General features: G+C 39.8%; 1 protein-coding gene across 1 annotated transcript in view; it reads left to right on the top strand.

Annotated features, from left to right (window-relative positions):
• The window catches only part of PLEKHH2 (pleckstrin homology, MyTH4 and FERM domain containing H2), a gene marked incomplete at its 5' end in the record, with an annotated part of 40,639 nt that overhangs the window by 8,732 nt on the left and 12,326 nt on the right, over window positions 1–19,581 (top strand). Inside the window, 7 exons of the mRNA XM_032411214.1 lie at window positions 201–313; window positions 4,567–4,746; window positions 6,639–6,736; window positions 8,763–8,940; window positions 10,273–10,428; window positions 12,251–12,348; window positions 18,107–18,248. Coding sequence (XP_032267105.1) covers window positions 201–313; window positions 4,567–4,746; window positions 6,639–6,736; window positions 8,763–8,940; window positions 10,273–10,428; window positions 12,251–12,348; window positions 18,107–18,248 — 965 coding nt within the window. The remainder of the gene's footprint in view (window positions 1–200; window positions 314–4,566; window positions 4,747–6,638; window positions 6,737–8,762; window positions 8,941–10,272; window positions 10,429–12,250; window positions 12,349–18,106; window positions 18,249–19,581) is intronic.

The following is a 19,581-nucleotide window of genomic DNA, read 5'->3' as shown; positions in this document are numbered from 1 at the left end:
CTTAGTTTATTCAAAACAGAAACATGAGAATCCCAATGGCCTGGAAACAAATAAGATAATGTTGCCAAAGGTTTTTCATGACCTATATGACTTAAGGTTGTGAGCTAGGCCTGAATGAGCTAATTTCTAAAGGGCTAATTAATGGGAGGGCAAAATAAGTGATTCTTCTGTTTTCTGTTCACATTTTTATTATGTATTAGCTTCTCAGATATGGAGACACCCTACTTTGTGTCACAGCAAAGAAGGCATCATTTCCCCACTGACAACACTACCTTCTGAAGCTCTACAGACAGAAGCTATTAAATTATTTAAGGTAAAACTTTGTATGGGCTTATACATTGTTAAAATTTTAATTGGAAAAAATAAAAGTAAATAATTTAGGTTGTAAAGTTTCCCTCTCTCTGAAAAAATGCAAAATGTGATCATCATCATTTTTATTATTAAGAAAATCTACTGAGATAAAATTAAGTGAATTTAATATGCTTTCTGAGTGAGGATTTGGGATTTACTTAAATAAACTATGAATGGTTTGGGCAGTGTAAAACACTTAATATCAGAAGAATCATTTTCCCTTCAGCCTCTCAGAAGGAGAGATTTCTCACATCACACCTCCCTCAGTATTGGAAGAGAGGGGTCAACACCCTTCTTCTCCAGTGCTATTCTTTAATCCTTCTTACTCAACTTCTATTAGAAATCCCTGACCACTTGAAAGTTTTGCCATTTGCCATTCAACTATATCACTCTTTTTCCCCTCATCTCTGTCATCAGTCACTTTCTGGTAACTCTTCATATTTCATTAAGGATTTTGGCTCCCAATTCACACTCTTTCAACCTCAAATTTTTTTTTAAGATTTTTATTTATTTAACAGAGAGAGAGAGAGAGGGAGCACAAGCAGGGGAAGCGGCAGGCAGAGGGAGAGGGAGAAGCAGGCTCCCCTGCTGAGCAGGGAACCTGACACAGGACTCAATCCCAGGACCCTGGGATCATGATCTGAGCCGAAGGCAGACGCCTCACCGACTGAGCCACCCAAGCGCCCTCAACCTCAAATTTTGCCATTATGTTGAATGACTTTATTTTCACTTCACTCACCAGTGCCATGTTCTTAAGATTCCTGACCTTAATGCCAGTAAGCTTCACCTGTAGTCAGCTTCACCTTCCCATTTTCCATGTCCGTATCCTGACCCCACCATTCCTTATAAGTATACCACCTCTACAAGCTTCAATTCTAATATCTCTTTCTATAACCATAATCTCTTAGCCTATGAGTTCTCTTATTTTCTTATTCTTCCATTTTTCATCCTAAGACCCTTGTTTTGAGTCATTTATTTTCTTTGAGATCAAGAGAGAGCATGGTAATAACTGTTTCTTGGCTTTTCTTCCTTCTTTATCCAGCCTAGATGGCTTTCATTAATAGTCAGTTCCTTGGGACCCATAATTCCATGCATTCTTCAGCCAAACCCCAACATAGATCAGTCTTGTCCACTTCCACATTGATCAAATGCACACAGCTAGAGAACATCATGCAACCATGTGTGGACTGGAGCCAGTATAAATGCGTGGTCTTCATGCCTTAGGGCTGACTGCCTCTTCTTTTGCTTGTCTTTGGTCACACCCCACCCCCAAACTCCCTATTCAATAATGTTCTTCACAACAAACTTACCTTCTGTTTCACTGAGAAAATTAGAGAGCATCAGACATGAGCACCTCAAATCTCTCTCCCCGACAGACATTCTCTCATTTATTTTCTTTCTCTTCCTTTCCTCCAGTCTCAGAATCTTGTGTACCTTCTGTGGATTCAGGTCTTCACTCCACACCAGGACCTTGGTGTTTCATTTTGCCCTAGTTTCTTAGAGTCTCAATTTTTGTCTTTCTTTTGGCTTCTTCTTGCCTACATTCCTCCCATCCCCCAAAAATCATCTGTTTATTAGATAACATAAATTATTATTCATTTGGAGGTATATGATATAGTGGTTATGGACTAAAACCTTTATCAATTGGAGATCCATACTGAACTATTTATTGATAAAATAACATGACGTACATTAAAATATTCCGGAAAAAAGTGGAAGGGGGTTTGAATGAAACAAGTTTGACAAAATGCTGATGATTGTTAACACTGGGTAATGGGTATATGTGTGATCCTTATACTGTTCTCTATTTTTGCTCATGTTTTAAAATTACCATAATGGGGGCACCTGGGTTGCTCAGTCAGTTAAGCGTCTGCCTTCGGCTCAGGTAATGATCCCAGGGTCCCATGTCGGGATCTCTGCTCAGCAGGGAGCCTGCTTCTCCCTCTCCCTCTGCCTGCCTCTCTCTCTCCTTCTTTTCTCTCTATGTCAAATAAATAAATAAAATCTTAAAAAATAAATAAATAAAAATTAAAAAAAAATAAAAAATCCTCCTGTAGAACATACAAATACCCCAAGCAAGAAAGACTCCATACAACTATGTTGGAAAATCTGAATGAAGTAATGAACATTATAATAAAGTATAAATGGCCCAAATTGAATGGAGAATGAAATTTAAATAGGGGAATTTGCCAAACTTTATAAGAATAGATCATTTTAATCCTCTTTAAATGTCCCAAGCATGGAAAAAGAAGGACATTTCCTCAATTCTGTTTTTTACCTTTACTTTTTAATTTGGAAAATTTCAAACCTATGTAACAGTTGAGAAAATATTATGAGGTCCAAGGCACTTGTCACCAAGCTTCACAGTTGTTAGCACATGGCCGGTTTTGTTTTCATCTCCCCCCTCCCATTGCTCCCCAACATTGGATTACTCTGAAGCAGTTCTCAGTCATCATATCACCTAATTCTTTTTGTGAAATATTACTTTGATACCAAACCCCAGAAAAGATTGTACAAAACAGAGCATTTCATGCAAAAACTAATAAAATCTTAGTAAACAGAAACCAGCATCACTTTATTTTTTTTTTTTAATTTTTTTTTATTGTTATGTTAATCCCCATACATTACATCATTAGTTTTAGATATAGTGTTCCATGATTCATTGTTTGTGCATAACACCCAGTGCTCCATGCAGAACGTGCCCTCCTCAATACCCATCACCAGGCTAACCCATCCTCCCAACCCCCTCCCCTCTAGAACCCTCAGTTTGTTTTTCAGAGTCCATCGTCTCTCATGGTTCTTCTCCCCCTCCGATTTCCCCCCCTTCATTCTTCCCCTCCTGCTACATTCTTCTTCTTCTTTTTTTCTTTCTTAACATATATTGCATTATTTGTTTCAGAGGTACAGATCTGAGATTCAACAGTCTTGCACAATTCACAGCTAAACCAGCATCACTTTAAAAGAATACCAAATGGTGACTAAAAGAATTATTCCAGGGCGCCTGGGTGGCTCAGTTGGTTAAGCGACTGCCTTCGGCTCAGGTCATGATCCTGGAGTCCTGGGATCAAGTCCCACATCGGGCTCCCTGCTCAGCAGGGAGTCTGCTTCTCCCTCTGGCCCTCCCCCCTCTCATGTGCTCTCTCTCTCTCTCATTCTCACTCTCTCAAATAAATAAATAAAACTTAAAAAAAAAAAAAGAATTATTCCAGGAAACCAAGGATGGCTAAATATTAGGGTGTCTATTACTATGATTTATTATCATAGACAGTCATCTCCATGGATGCTGAAAAGGCATTTGACAAATTCAACATTCATAAAATAATGATAGGTACTTCCTTACCATGATGAAATTTAATGGTAGAAATCTTTTTTTCATGGAGCATTTCATGTAATGCTTGGGCGCAGTGCTTTAGATTAGAGAGTCAATTTATTTGATTATATTCTGTTCTCAGAAGAGGTAAAGACTACCCACTATATATAACAACGTGGTAGTTAAAGCCAACCATTTGTGTTTATGAACACTTCCCTTTAACCTTTCTTAATATATATTACATTTAATCAGATTTTAAATGCATTAATTCATTAAACATTTACTGTGTCACGCTATGCTGTGTAGAGAATACAAAGATAAATAAGACAGAGTCACTGTTCATATGAAGTTTATAGTCTGGTGGATGACAGATCATTAATGTTCTGTATACTTTTTAAATGAATGCATATTCCGCTCTTGGGTGGAGTGTTCTATAAATGTCAATTAGGTCAAGTTGGTTAATAGTGTTGTTGAAGTTTTCTAAATCCTTAATGATTTTCTGTCTACTTGTTCTCTCAATTATTATGAAAGGGATATTGAAATCTCCAACTATAATTGAGGATTTGTCTGTTTCTCCTTGAAATCCTATCAGGTTTTGCTCCATATATTTGGAAGCTGTGTTATTAAGTACATAAAAATTTGGGATTGTTATGTCCTTTAGCAGAACTGACCCCACTGTCATTATAAAATGACCCTCTTTATCTCTCGCAGAATTCCTTGCTCTGAAATCTACTTTGTCTGATTTTAATGTAGCCACTCCAGATATCTTTGGTTAGTGTTATCATAATATATCTTTTTCCATCCTTTTAAACAAAAACTACTGCTATGAAGAGAATCAATATAATTCATGCAGAATAAATCTAATCATTTCTCACTTTGAATATATCTTTTCTTTTTTAATTCAGACATGCCAGCTTTTTATAAATGCAGCAGTTGACTCCCCTGCGATTGATTATCATATATCTCTAGCCCAGAGTGCTTTGCAAATCTGTCTGACACATCCTGAGCTCCAGAATGAAATTTGCTGTCAGCTCATTAAACAGACAAGACGGAGACAGCCACAGAATCAACCAGGACCGCTGCAGGTATATATTGATACCTATATGTGCAATTTAAAATGATGTTGTTTTCCTCACCGTGAGCATGATACATACTCAATATAGACATTTGAAAAATGCAAAAAGTATGAAAAGAAAAAATAGCTATTAATATTTTGATGTGTATTCTTTCAGTTTATTTATATATTTATGTTTCTGTATAAGTGTGTATGTGTGTGTATTTATGCACACTCACTGTTTCCACATCACTAAAGCTGCAGTGTGCATACTACTTTTTTAAAACTGTAGAACATAACATTTCCCCTGTATCCTTCAGCGTTCTTCAAAAACATTAATGGTGCATTAATATCGTCACTACACATTTAGGTTCTTCCAATCATTTTTCTTATAATAAATACCATTACAGTAGACATCTCCAAAACCTAAACTCTGAGTACAAGTCCAGCGAATTTCTCTGAATCCATTTCTAGAATTTCCGCATATTTTCAACAATGTTCAGTGTCATTCTGCTTTTAAATTCTCTCCAGGTAAAGAGTGGTATTTCACTAGTGATTTAGGATGCCTTTCTTTAACTATTAGTGTAGCTGAGTTTATTTTCAGGTAGCTTTTGGTCACTGATGTTTACTCTTCAATGAATGCCTGTTTTAATCTTTGCTTATTAACTCCCTATTAACTGCAGGATGAAACTAGAAAGTTCTTACCCTAGCAAATAGTACTCGCAGGGGATTCAGGTTTCATGGGAGTTGGAGCTTATACAATTTAAGCTTAAACTAATAATGTGTGTTTTTTTTTTTTAAGTATGTTACTTTCACACATTTTAAAAGAACACAGGATCATATAAACACAGTAGATACGGCTGTTCCCAGGCCTTGGAGGGCCCATGCATGAGTGATGTTGGAAGCTTAAGCTTCATTTGTATTGAGGGCCCTTCATAATCTAGCTCCCGAAGCCTCCTCTTTCTCCACTTAATTTTATGCATCCTGCATCCAGTATACACTGAAAGAGTAAACACACCCATTTTTCAGGCACACCATGCCTTCACATTATCCTTCACCTTGCACCTGCTGCTCTTCCTGTTACCTGGGTCCCCTTCTCTCTTCCTACCTGTAGACTTTACAGTTGACCCAGGCAACATCTCTCCTGTGAATACTTCCCTGACTTCCACAGCAGTTAATTATTCCCTCCGTTGGTTGTACTTAAAAAAAAAAAAAAAAGATTATGACATGGTATTAACCATGTTATATTGTAAATTACTGTTAAAATATATAACTCTCCTAGACTATAGGTAACTCAAGAGCAGAGACAGTACCTTTTTCCCCCTCCTTCTTTTTCATATAACATTTACAAAATGATTGAAGTTATTCTTGCTTAATAAAAAAAAAAATAGAAAAGAAGATACAGAACAGAGCAAAGGAAAAACAAAAATCACGTATAATCCCATTACATAGAGATAACCTCTGCTAATATTATTATACTTGCCCCTTACTTAGATATGTATATATGTGTGTATGTGTGGGTAGATTGGTTTTGGTTTGGGATGTATGATTTTTTACTGTTTTCAGTCTGCCTTTCCTCAAAGCCATTACTTCTATTTCAGCAAATGAGTAAATACATAAGTGGACAAAAACAATGCCCCCTACTCTTTGAGAGTGATGTCAAAAGAACTACCATACCTACATGACCTTGGGTACCTCTGTTGTAGACAATAGGGTATACAATTAGATGGATTATGGAACGTGGGATGTTTGTATTATAAATACTCCAAGCAGATAATGTTTATGTGGAAGAAGCAAAAACATGTGGGGGCTGAGAAGGACCATCATCATCCGTTTCCTCACAGCCCCTGCCAGTCACACTGGCTCTCGCTCGGGTCTCTGCCTGCCAGATGGGGTCTAACCTGGGTGCTTCTCTTTGCCCAGGGCTGGCAGCTCTTGGCTCTCTGTGTTGGGCTCTTCCTTCCCCACCATCCTTTCCTGTGGCTCCTCAGGCTCCACCTAAAGAGGAATGCAGATTCCAGGTGTGCAGACAACTAGCCAGCTGAACGGTTTTCGTGGCTCTGAAAGTCGACAATAAGTCATAAGTATTTAGTAACCTGCCAGGTACATTTGCGGAAGAATGTGTGAAACGACTGTTGGTACAGGAGCCCTTCGTTCTCCTTTGTGTGAGGCTTGGAAAATATTTCCTTTGTTGTGCTAAATCTCTTACAGAAGACTGCAATAAAGGCTTGAAAAATTGACAAAGAATATTTTTAAGTGAAAAGTCTTTGTACATTTCGGGGCTGGATGACTTAGCAAGAGTGGGTGCTCATTCCGTAAAAGCAACTGTTTTGTTTCCTTCGTTTTCCCTGTAGCTATTTTTCTCTACGTTGAACTCTTTTATGTGGGAAAACTTCCCCGAGGGTCTTCCCTCCTTTTATACCTGTGTGTATTTGAATTGCTTCAGAATTTTTACCCCCTTCAAAAAGACATTTAAAATCCGCCCGTCAGTATGGCTTTCTTACAGTGGGACCCAGGGCACCCAGCCAGGAGTTATCAGGATCATTCTGCGCAACAGGCTCGTGTTATGCAACTTAAATAGACTCTGGCTCTAAAACAAACAGAACAAACACAATGATAACAGAAAACAACTTAGAAATAAAATACTCCCCAATTTGTATTATATTTGGGGGACTCTGTGATCAAAGTCATGTGATTTTATTTATTTATTTATTTATTTATTTATTTATATTTTTAAGTAATCTCTATACCCCAATGTGGGGCTTGAACTCATGATCCCAAGCTCAAGAGTCCCATGCTCTCCTGAGAGAGCCAGCCAGGCACCCCAAGGTCACGTGATTTTAGTTGTAGTCACTGAAGAACCCCTAGACAAAGGGTGGCATTTTAAGATTTATTTATTAGAGAGAGAGGGAAAGAAAGAGAGTGTGCACGTGCAGAGAGGGAAGAGGTAAAGGGAGAGGGAGAGTCTTTTTTTTTTAATATTTTATTTATTTATCTGACAGAGAGAGACACAGCAAGAGAGGGAACACAAGCAGGGGGGTGGGAGAGGGAGAAGCAGGGTTCCTGCCGAGCAGGGAGCCTGATGCGGGGCTCGATCCCAGGACCCTGGGACCATGACCTGAGCTGAAGGCAGCCGCTTAACTGACTGAGCCACCCAGGTGCCCTGGGGGAGGGAGAGTCTTAAGCAGACTCCTTGCAGAGTGCAGAGCCCAACGCAAGGCTCAATCTCAATGACCCTGAGATCACGACCTGAGCCAAAACCAAGAGTTGGACGCTTAACCATCTGCGCCACCCAGGCACCCCAAAGGGAGGCATTTTAAAGATTTCATTTTTAAGTAATCTCTACAGCTAACATGGGGTTCAAACTCACAACCCTGAGATCAAGAGTCACGCACCCCTAAAGGGTTTCATTTTAAAGTCTGCCTAAAAGGCACTTTACAATACAAACATATTTGGAGGTATTATCAGTCTGCTTTTATAAAAATTATGTATAACAAATGAGGGCAAATAAGATCTCTATCCAGTTTTTGCATTTATTTACTCCAGTGGTTTTGTTTAATGCTTAAGATTTTTTAAGAAGTGCATGTTTTATAGGGTTAAGAAAGAACATACATGTATTTTTTTGTTCTTTGAAGGTATTTTCTTACCAAGTTTAGCAGTCAAGCACTAACCTCCATGTTCCTCCAAAGAGAACTCTGCTACATCATGTTTCCTAAGTTAGCCTATCCTATTTTCATACAATTATTTCCTCTGTATTTGTTAATATAATTCCTGTCTATCGACCATATAATGACTGGTAACTTTAAATTCATTTTGTGACTACAATAATACAATAAAGAGGAAGACTGCTTTATGGGGAAGTTTGATTCAGTCAGTTGCAAAAGTAAAGAAACTAGAATTTGAGAAAAGTTATAGCAGTTTAATATTATCATTCAAAAAGAAGAATTACTGTCAAAGTTAGCGTAAGACATGGTAATGTACACCAACCTAATGTATTAGGTTGTCTCAAATTTATTCCTAGGCTTTATCTTAAGTTGTGTATTATAGGACAGAATTTGGAAAATATGCCATTTACTGTCAGCGATGTGTAGAAAGAACACAACAAAATGGAGATCGAGAAGCAAGACCCTCAAGAATGGAAATTCTTTCAACCCTTCTTCGAAACCCTTACCATCATTCTTTGCCCTTCAGTATCCCCGTGCACTTCATGAATGGGATATATCAGGTGGGTTACACATTCTGCCCTGATGAAAGCATGCTTGCTTAACCTTGAATCTTGCGTGTAGCTTCTGTGGAATAGGGGAGTGAGACTATCTACCTACCTTTGTCATCAGCTGGCAGTGATCATAAATGTGCAAATATATTACATCTTCTATCAGAACAGCTGAGTTTTGAAACACTTTTGCTAAGAAGGATTCACACTGAAATCCAAATTGAGCCAAATAAGGGAGGAGTTTTACTGCTCTTAAAATTCTGATAGAGAAAATCAGAAACACTTTGGTTGAGGCTTTTCCCAACCAGTGCACTTGCTAGGTGAGAAAATAAATACTGACAGTGGGTGTGTATAGACTTAGTTTTTTCAGTCTCCGAATCTCAAGAATTATCTGGGAAAATTCCTCCAGGCCTTCCAGCTCTCAGATCTAGGTGTTCACTTATTTTTTCTTACAGATTTTATTTATTTATTTGAGAGAGAGAGAGAGAGAGAGCACAAGTGAAGGGAAGGGCAGATGGAGAGGGAGTAGCAGGCTCCCCGCTGAGCAGGGAACCCAACATGGGGCTCCATCCCAGGACCCCAAGATCATGACCTGAGCCGGAGGCAGCTGCTTAACCGACTGAGCCACCCAGGCGTCCCCAGATGTTCACTTATTAACGGAAGCAAACATGTTCCAAAGCCGGCAGCTAATCTTTGCCGCCATAGCTTTTTATCACAGAGTTCAGATATGTAACTGCATATTAAAGAAACAAGCGGTATTTATTTTTATTTATTCATTTTTAATTGAAGTGTTGGCACACAACGTTACACTACTTTCAGGTGTACAACGTGGTGATCCTACATTTATATACATTACGAAATGATCACAAAGATAAGTCTAGTTACCATTTGTCACCATACAAAGTGATTACAAGATTATTGACTATATTCCCTATACTCTACTTTACATCCCCATGACTGTTTAAGTGCATTTCTTGTTTACTGTTTTCCATTAGCTTAAAGATGGCATATTGTACTGTAGTTCTCGGTTTGCTTTTAATGGGTGGGCATGATATCTCTGCAAGATGTTTATGGCTGTCAAATGATCTTTGTATTTTGAATTCATGTCTGTTGGCCGAAGCCAAGATTTCTGAATTCTTACAGCAACCTAGCAATTAAGATGACATTAATTTTCTCCAGGGGAGATTTGGTTTGGGGGGGGAGTTAAAGCACCTAGATAAATATATGTTATCATTAATCATGCATCAAATATGCCCTGTCTCCCCCCTGAAATCCCTCTTGAAATTTAAGTTTGAAATGTACATAGTTTTTAATTAAGAGAACAACTTTGTTATTTCTGCTTAGGTAGTTGGATTTGATGCATCTACCACAGTGGAAGAATTTTTGAACACTTTGAACCAAGATACAGGAATGAGGAAGCCAACACAGTCTGGCTTTGCATTATTCACGGACGATCCTTCTGGCAGGGATTTAGAGCATTGTCTTCAAGGAAACATAAAGGTGAGGCCAACTCCTTTTAAGAAGGCACACCCGGCAAGCAGCAAAGAAGCTACTTTTTGCTATTTGCAAAAAATTTAGTTCAGGAGGTTTCAAAAATTTTAAATCATCTAATATGCACAATAAAAAAAATTGTTGAAGTAGAATTCTTAAACACAATCTGCACACACACATGCTCCATGTTAAGACAGGAAAAGATTAATAATAGCAATACCACCCTAACTAGTAGGGTAATAAGAGAGGAGGTATGGAAACTCTAATAAAATAGCTTTTTATCGTGTTCATTCACTAGGCAATATTTACCTGTTGTAGGAGCTGGGCTGGACCTTCTGGGCAATGCAAAGAAGGACCAGAAGTAGTCCCTGTCCACAGTGAATTTATAATTTGCTTGGGGAAGAGCAGCCTTATACGCTGATAAACTTAAGCCAGAATTTAAAGTGATAAATGATTTAAGAGTCCTGTGAATGTTCCACAGGGATTAAGTTCAGCACTGGAAAATCAGGAAGAGCTGAACTGGACTTTGAAGGACGGGTAGAAAATGGGCCTGTGGAAATAAAGAGGGAATTGCAAACATAAGGAAAATCATGAACAAAGATGGAAAATTGGAAGATTTTTTTAAAAATCTTTTCTAGGTCATAGTAAAATGACTTTAATAAAGTTTCCATCTAGCAATGGTAACAGAAATATAGAATACAGAACCATAGAACCTTACAGGAATAGCCCTCTTATTTGCAAATGAGGAAGCTGTAGCCCAAGAGCAGAAAACGATTTACACCCAATAGCACAACTAGAACTGGGTCTGGGTCCTTTCCTTACTTGATATGGTCCTTGATTGCTCTTGGGAATAAGCACCTTGTTGCAGGGTGAAGGTATTTCTGTGATTTGAAGATGAAAGAATTGAGGCAGAATAGGAGAAGAAATAGAATCAGAAGTAATAGATCCCACAGGTTAAGAGGACATGAAATGTCAGTACTTTTCCTCGAACTACCGAAGCCCAACTTCAGTTGCAGATCAGCCTATTGGGGCTGGAAGGGGTTCCACAGAACACTGTTGAAACTCATACTTAGTTCATTAGAAATGTTGGTTAGTAGGTGTGCTACCCGCCTCCCCACCCCCCCTGCATATGTGTCTGCATACTGAGAAATCTAGATAAAGGAATGTCTTTTTCTCCTCAGCTCCAGGTATATCCTATCCGGTTCAGCACATTCAAATGTAAATTTTTGAGACACACATTCCTAGAGCACTGTTGTTAATAATTAGTCAAGAAGATAAGCTAGTCTTTTTGGTTGACTTGAGCTGAGTATACTGCTTACGACATATTTTTGAAAACTTTTATTTATAATTCTCTAGACGACCTGTTAAAAAAAGCAAGCAAACATTTATTTGATACCTGAAGAATTTTTTTTCTTTCCAATCAAAGAATCTTAAGATTACATTTCAAGTTTCTTTGAGATAACTTCAGTTATTCCAGTCTTTATAAACTCAGAAGGTGGAAAAGTTGCTTCTTCAATGACTAAATTATGAAAAAAATTCCTGGAATCTTCTTGTTTCCAGTCTCATGCAGTCTTTCATTAAGATTCCTTTTTGAGTAAAAAATTCATGGCCACAGTCCAAAGTTAATGGGTGTCCAAGAGGATAAGTGGACCAAAGAGCAATTTATAATTAAATCTAAAACCAGGAGTGCACAGAAGCTTAAAACAAAAGGCTTCAGTCTGTTTGGTTTGATCATGTTAATTGGAAATTTTTCAGTCTGCAGACATGCTTGTCTTCAAAAAATGCTGATTTGAGAATTGCTCTAAATCTCTGTTTTCCACTTCCCTTCTAGATATGTGACATTATTTCTAAGTGGGAGCAGGCCTCCAAAGAACAGCAGCCTGGGAAATGGGAAGGTACGAGAACTGTTCGTCTAACTTATAAAAACAGGTGTGTAATGCTGTATCCAAATGTCAAAGTATGGGTGTACCGTTATGCTCAAATCATGCGCCAACACTTCTCATTGAATAGCCTTGCTAGTTATAACATTTATTTGTGTGTTGGTTTTTCAGTAAAAGGAAACTCTGCTTCTCTAGGGAGAAACTGTCACATAAAATTTTGTTTCTCGCTCTAGTCTCTTCAAGTCATGAACGGGTATATTTTATAAAAATATGCATTTGGACAAAGATTAGGAAAAAACTGTAAGAAAGAAGAGCTGCTTTCTTAAGGTGGTCGCTACATGGGTGAATTTTTTTCACTTTCAACAGTTTCTTTAGCATTACATTTTTCATAAAGATTAAATACTCAAATACTCTACTGAAGATCTGTAGTAGGAAGAAATATTTCTGGGGGCACCTACCTGGCTGGCTCAGTCGGAAGAGCATATGACTCTTGATCTCGGGGTCTTAAGTTTGAGCCCCATGGTGGGCATAGAGATTACTTAAATAAAACAAAATCTGGGGCGCCTGGGTGGCATAGTCGGTTTAGTGTCTGCCTTTATGTTCAGGTCATGATCCCAGGGTCCCTGCTCTGTGGGGAGCATGCTTCTCCCTCTCCCTCTGCCTGCTGCTCCCCCTGCTTGTGCTCTCTCTCTCTCTCTCTGTCAAATAAATAAATAAATAAATTCTTAAAAAAAATAATAAAATAATGGGGCGCCTGGGTGGCCCAGTCTTTAAGCGTCTGCCTTCGGCTCAGGTCATGATCCCAGGGTCCTGGGATCAAGCCCCGCATCGGGCTCCCTGCTCGGCGGGAAGCCTGCTTCTCCCTCTCCCACTCCCCCTGCTTGTGTTCCCTCTCTCGCTGTGTCTCTATTTGTCAAATAAATAAAATCTTAAAAAAAAAAAAAGAAGTAGTAAAGACACTATATAACATAAAGAATTTGATAGCCTTTGATCCAGTTAGGGATTTCTTTTCCTAATGATCTGTCCCACAGAAATACCCACATATGTGAATGAGAATATTCCAGTACATCCCAGTATCTTCTTTGCCATATGTTTTGTAACAGTGAAAACTAAGTGTTGGGAGGGACTTCACGTGTTTATTAATAGGGGAATGGTTGAATAAATATGGTGCATTCATATTGGCGCCTACTCTCAGAAGGCCACCCACTGTTTGAACGGATTCCTTTGATCCGAATAAATGGCAGTCATGAGCCATTGGTCGTAGCCATTGGAAGGAGCTTCTCTATTCAGGGGTTCATGAACTGTGGTGATTTGCAAGAGTTGTGAGTAACAAGAAGGTGATTGTTAAGCTTTGGTATCTAAGGTTTTAAAATCATGCTTCCTGGAGATAAGCAGGATTACTTAGATAATGGAAATCTAGTAGGCTCTACTCCTGAAGGAACCTCTTGCCATTGATGTTAGCCTTTATCTGTGGTCCTTTGGTGACTGGCAAGTACAGCAGGTTGGAAGACTTGCTCGGCCGTGTGGCTAACATCAAGTATGGAAGACTTGGACCTTCCGAATGATTTTGTTTTAGTTCTGTGATTGCTGGAGCGGTGGTTTGCAAGGTGCGGGCCGTGGACCTGCAGCTTCAGGATCCCGTGGAAATACCTTAAAAGTGCAAATTAGAGGCACCTGGGTGGTTCAGTGGGTTAAGCGTCTGACTCTTGATTTTGGCTCAGGTCATGATCTCAGAGTCGTGGGATCAAGCCTGGCGTGGGGCTCTGCGCTCAGCCTGGAGTCTACTTGTCCCTCTCCCTCTGCTCCTCCCCCTGCTCTCCCTCTCTCTCCCTCTCTATCTCTAAAATAAATAAATAAATAAATCTTAAAAAAAAAAAAGAAATGCAAATTATTAGGCCCACTTCAGACCTATTGAGTCAAATAGAATCTCTGGGCATAAGGAGTCTGTGTTTTAACAATTCTCCAGGCGATTCTTACACGTGCTAACTTGAGAAGCACTGATCTGGAGGTCCCCATTGCTGCCCTGTCTCTTAATCTTACCTTTTGTGGAAGAGAGCCAACTCTTGGCTGGACCTGACCTGCCATCTGTCTTTATACAGAGAGGTTTAGGAATTCTCATTTGGTTTTCTTGAAACTAAATGGAATTATTTCCAAGTCTAAGACGATTCCTAATAATGCATACCTTACGAATGCTTAATACATGCTAATTCTGTCTGTGATGGCTACGGTTGGAATCAAATCTGGATGAAATGGAGAAAGGTAGTCTTGAAACACAAATAAGAATAATACTCCAAGTCTAGCAAATGCCATTAGAAAGGATAAAGAGAGTTGTGAATAACACATAATAAGGATTGCCTTGTCAAAAAAAAAAAAAAAAAAAAGCCCCATGACAATCTCTCTGACAAAAAAAGCAACTCAACCAAAAGGTTTAATTTTTAACAGAAGTTTGAAATGGCTGGATAGCCACAACTCTGAGAAAGTACTATGTTTCTACATTCGGTCGCGGTTTGCATGTATGTATAAATAGCTTAGACAATGAGCCCTAATTTCCAGTGACACAGTGAGGAGGGGAACTGGCCATGACCTATCATGCGGCCAAGGACTTGGTTCTTCATGTCAGGCAGCACTGTAATGAGCGAAACTGCACACCAGCTCTCTATCATGGAATTTGTATTTATATTTAGTAAGTTAATGGAATTTTAATTATTTAGATTTAGAGGTTAAGGTCTAATTAATAGCATTTGAACTTGTTTTCATAGGCAACCATTTGGAAACTAATGTTTAAATTCTGTTTATGTTTAAGCTGCTTATTCAATTTGGTTTCATACTGTGTGTTTGAAACCACAGAAGTCAAGACATGTTTTTAACAAAACAAAACTGGCAAGGGTCCTTCCCTGAAAAAGACAACTCTTCCTATCCCCCCATGAAATACAAGGTTATTTTCAGTAGTCCTTTGTGATTATTAGTTTTCTGGAGCATAGATGGACATTCCCATCTCTGCCATCTTTAACACCTGTATCCTTTGGCTCCTAAGCCAAGAAGCATCTTGACGGGTCATCTAGGTTATCCCATTTCTTCCAGCTGTGTTCACACTAAAAAAGTTTCCAGAATGGCTTTTTGGGGGACGAAGACAGAGTAGGTCTTTGGAGCTGCCCCTGGAGCCAGGGCTCTCATGTCCCCTCTTCCGCTTCCTGTTACAGACAATAAAGGTCATTGGTACTGTTAAAAAAAAAAAAAAATCCAGGGGCACCTGGGTGGCTTCTGCCTTCAGCTCAGGTCATGATCCCAGGGTCCTGGGATCGAGCCCTGCATTGGGCTCCCTGCTCACCGGGAAGCCTGCTTCTCCCTCTCCCACTCCCCCTGCTTGTGTTCCCTCTCTCGCTGTGTCTCTCTCTGTCAAATAAATAAATAAATTCTTAAAAAAAAAAAATCCAGAATGAAGAGACTCTTGTGATTCCAAAGACCGCTAGAGAAGAACCCTAATAACAATACTAACAGTAATAATAATAGCCAACATTTATTGACCACTTACCACACACCAGGCCCTGTGCTGAGCTCCTTGTATGCATCTTCTGATATAATCCTAGCAACACCCCAGTGAGACGGGTATTATTATTATCCCCATCTTACAGAGGAGGAAACTGAAGCTTTAGTGTGTTAAGTCACTTACCCAAGGCTACAGAAGGGGACTTTTCAGGCTTTTTTGGCAAATAATTCCTGTGTTTAGTGATTCTACCATTCATTTACCCATTCATGCCGTAAACATCCGTTCAGTGTGCACCAGTGCCAGGCCTCATCGAAGCCCTGGGGATTCAAAGGTGAAAAGACCTCCCCTACCCTTTAGAGTCTTCCAGTTTACAGGGAGAGAAAGACATGAAATCTTAGCAATGTAATTAATCCTGTAACAGGAACAGTAGAGCAGAGTAGTGAAGAACAGGAGCTCTGGAGAGACACCGCCTGGGTTATAATCCTGGCTGCCCCCTCACTGTGTGGCCTTGAGCAAGTCACTTATCACCTCTGTGCCTCAGGTACCTTCTACATAAAATGGAAATGCAAACAGTATCTACTTCTAGGGTTTCTGAAGGACTAAGTTTGGCAAATGTAAATCCGAATTAGAGCCAGCCACACAGTAAATGCCCATCCATATTGGCTCTCACTATGAATATAACATGTATGTACAAGACATTGTGGGAATATGGAAGAAGGCTTTGCAGAGTGGTGCCTTCTGAGCAGATGACTTGAGGTGGTCGCCGTAGAGGCAGCAGGCAAGGGGGTCATGACTGCAGTTCAGGAGTGTCATCAGTAGACACTGGAGGAAGGAATAGGGAAGGGAAGTAAGTGAACAAGAGGAGGAGAAAGACAACAGCAGGAAATAAATGCTCCTAGGAATGAAATATGGAGCTAGTCAGAGGCAAACAAGGGTCCCCCAGCAGCGCTGGGAGCCCTGCCACGTGCAGGTAGCAGAACTGGTCCTTGTAGTGATGACATTTCCATCCCACAGCATTCCACTTCCTGGTGTCAAGTGAGGAGGTGGACATTTGCAAATAGCCCTGCTGTCTGACCCAGGCCCTGCCTGCATGACAGACGCCCACTTCCTCTACCGCAGGCCTCTTTAGGACTGGGGAGTGCCTAGAAGCTGGTCATATTGGAGACACACCACATTCCCCTGGCACCTTGTCTCTTCAAGACCGTGGATTTGAGTTTCTGACTCTTGATCATTTTTGTGACTCTCTGGTTCCTCTCCACATTCTGTCCAAGTCCCTGTGTAGTTGCTGGAGCCCAAACTCTTTCATTAGGGGCTTGAGTCAGCGATTCTCCATGTTGTCTTCTTATATACATGTCCGGAATTGTTTTTCCCTTTTTGCCTATAGAGCTTCATTTTCCCTTTCTAGGTTCCATCTTTTGGGCATGCCAGAAAGAATAGAAAATGGGTCGGGCTCTGCGCCCGGGGGGGGAGTCTGCTTGAGAATTCTCTCCTCTCTCTGCTCCCCACCCCAATAACTCTCTCTCTCAAATCAGTAAATAAATCTTTAAAGTATGGCAAGGTATTGCTTACCCACCCCACTGTCGTAACATCTACAGCATTGACAGCACCCCGTGCCTGGTCTGGAGCCTGAAGTCAGAGCCCCCATTTCTCCCGAATAGTGAAGCGGCAAAATGAGTAAATAAAGAAGGTCACTGAATTGCTGAAGGCCTCCTAGGCAAACAAAAGATATCTCCTATTTCAACAAGTAATAATAGCAACATGTAGACTATTTTTGAACTCCTAAAGCTGCTTATCCGGATACGGCAAAAAAAAAAAGGAGTCAAAACATTTAAATGTATAAATAAGATCTTTTAGACCCCCAGAGAAAACTGCCACCCCCACCCATTTGATGTTAATTTAGAATTGAAACCTTCATTTTCTATTCCCTGGTATGTCTAAGGTATTTAGGAAAGATCATGAGTGTTTTGAGAATTGCTTTTATACAGCCCATTGAAATGAAGGGTTACATCAGCATCCCTTCCAAGAGAGGGCATATTTAATTTCACTCAGTGCCTTAGGCTCTTCCTCAGTAGCACTTAAGGATTTGGTATTTTAGGGCATAAAAAATAGCATAGAAGCATTCCTCAACCTCAAAACAGCTTTTCCTCTGCTGAAAATGTTATATGAAACAGACACAGAGATCACTGACAAATAATAATGGTCTAAGTTTGTATAACTTGGGGAACTATGTTAGAATAACCCCATATCAGTCCTCTGGATTCCTCTTTACGTTCTTCCTTTGTAAGAATACCATCTAATGAAAGATTTTCTCTTTTTTTAGACTATATTTCTCAATGCAAGCTTGTGGAGAGACTGATAGAGAAAAGTTGCTGTTAATGTATCAGACAAATGATCAGATAATAAATGGACTTTTTCCTCTGAACAAGGACTTGGCATTAGAAATGGCGGCTCTTTTAGCTCAGGTAACTTCCATGTTATATAGAGTCATATTTAGTAAAGGTAAGATACTAATTTCTATATTGATTTAAATGTAGCAAAACAATATATCTTGTAATTCTTTAGATTCACGTTGCTATGATTAACACCTTAAAACTTATGGGCATTGTAATTACAGTTTGACTCAGAATTGCTGACTACAGTAATGTCAACTAAGACCGTATTCCTAATGGAACCTAATTTCTTAATTATCTTGAAAGTATCCCTCTAGGCTCTGCATTTAATAAAGGAGTTTGAGTGTAGAGCTGCAGGGCTAAGGGCGCCATGCTGAAATCATTCAGTAATCTAATAGGAATCAGTCTTTGAAAAGGCTAGAGCACTTTCTCTGGCTTACCTATTATAACAGTAAGATTAACTTCAGACTTTTATAAACACACACTCAGAAATTAATAGTGACTTAATCCAAATAGAAGTATGTTTGTCTCTCACATAGAGAGATAGACATGCTGGCACCCCTACAGTCATCAGAGGCATGGGCTTTATCTTGCTCTCCATCCTTCTTCCCCTAGCGTGTCCTCTTCACGGTCCTGGAGAGCTGCCAGAGCTGCAGCTATTACATCAGTGTTCCAGGCATCACGATGGAGGAAGGGCTGAAGCAGGGCATGCCTTCCCGTCTTTGAGAAACTTTCTGGAAGTTACATAGAACACTTGCATTTATGTCTCCCTGGTCAAAACTTGGTCATACGGCCTTGCCAGCCTACAAGGGAGACTAGCAAATGTAGTCTTAGCTGGGTGGCAAGGAGCAGCACTAAATTCAAGGTTTTTATTACTCAGAAAGAAGGAGAGAATAGTCATTAGAGAACTCACCGGAGTCTGTGCACAGGTTAAGTAAAGAAAAATGTTAAGGCAACTTTATGATGTGTCATCAGGACAAAGGCTTAGATTCCCCAAGGTTTTTGGTCCTTGCACTCTGCACACAGTCCCAGGACATCTCTTTATCTACCACCTGTCATTGATTCCCAAATCTTTTCTCTCCAGTTCACTTCTTTCGTGGGCTCCTTAAATTCGACATAGTAAGAACTGAACTCATTGTCTTCTCTCCTTTTCCTTCACATTCTGTGTCTTCACTGTGCTACTGTCTCCATGCAGTCCCCCGTGCAAACTTCCAGGAATCCTCACTGACTGCCCTCCTTTTCACCCGGTCCCACCGGTTACCATGTCCCACCCATTTTAACTCTTAGATACATGCTCCTCTTCACTTGTCTGCATGTTGGCCACCATTGCTATGGTTTGGACCACCATCATGTCCTGCTAACACTCCTGCAGCTGACTTCTAACCCATGAGCCTTTCTCTGGTCT

Source organism: Phoca vitulina, unplaced genomic scaffold (assembly GCF_004348235.1).
Source record: "Phoca vitulina isolate PV1807 unplaced genomic scaffold, GSC_HSeal_1.0 scaffold12, whole genome shotgun sequence".
Taxonomy (NCBI): Eukaryota; Metazoa; Chordata; class Mammalia; order Carnivora; family Phocidae; genus Phoca; species Phoca vitulina.
This window is presented reverse-complemented; position numbering and strand designations above follow the sequence as displayed.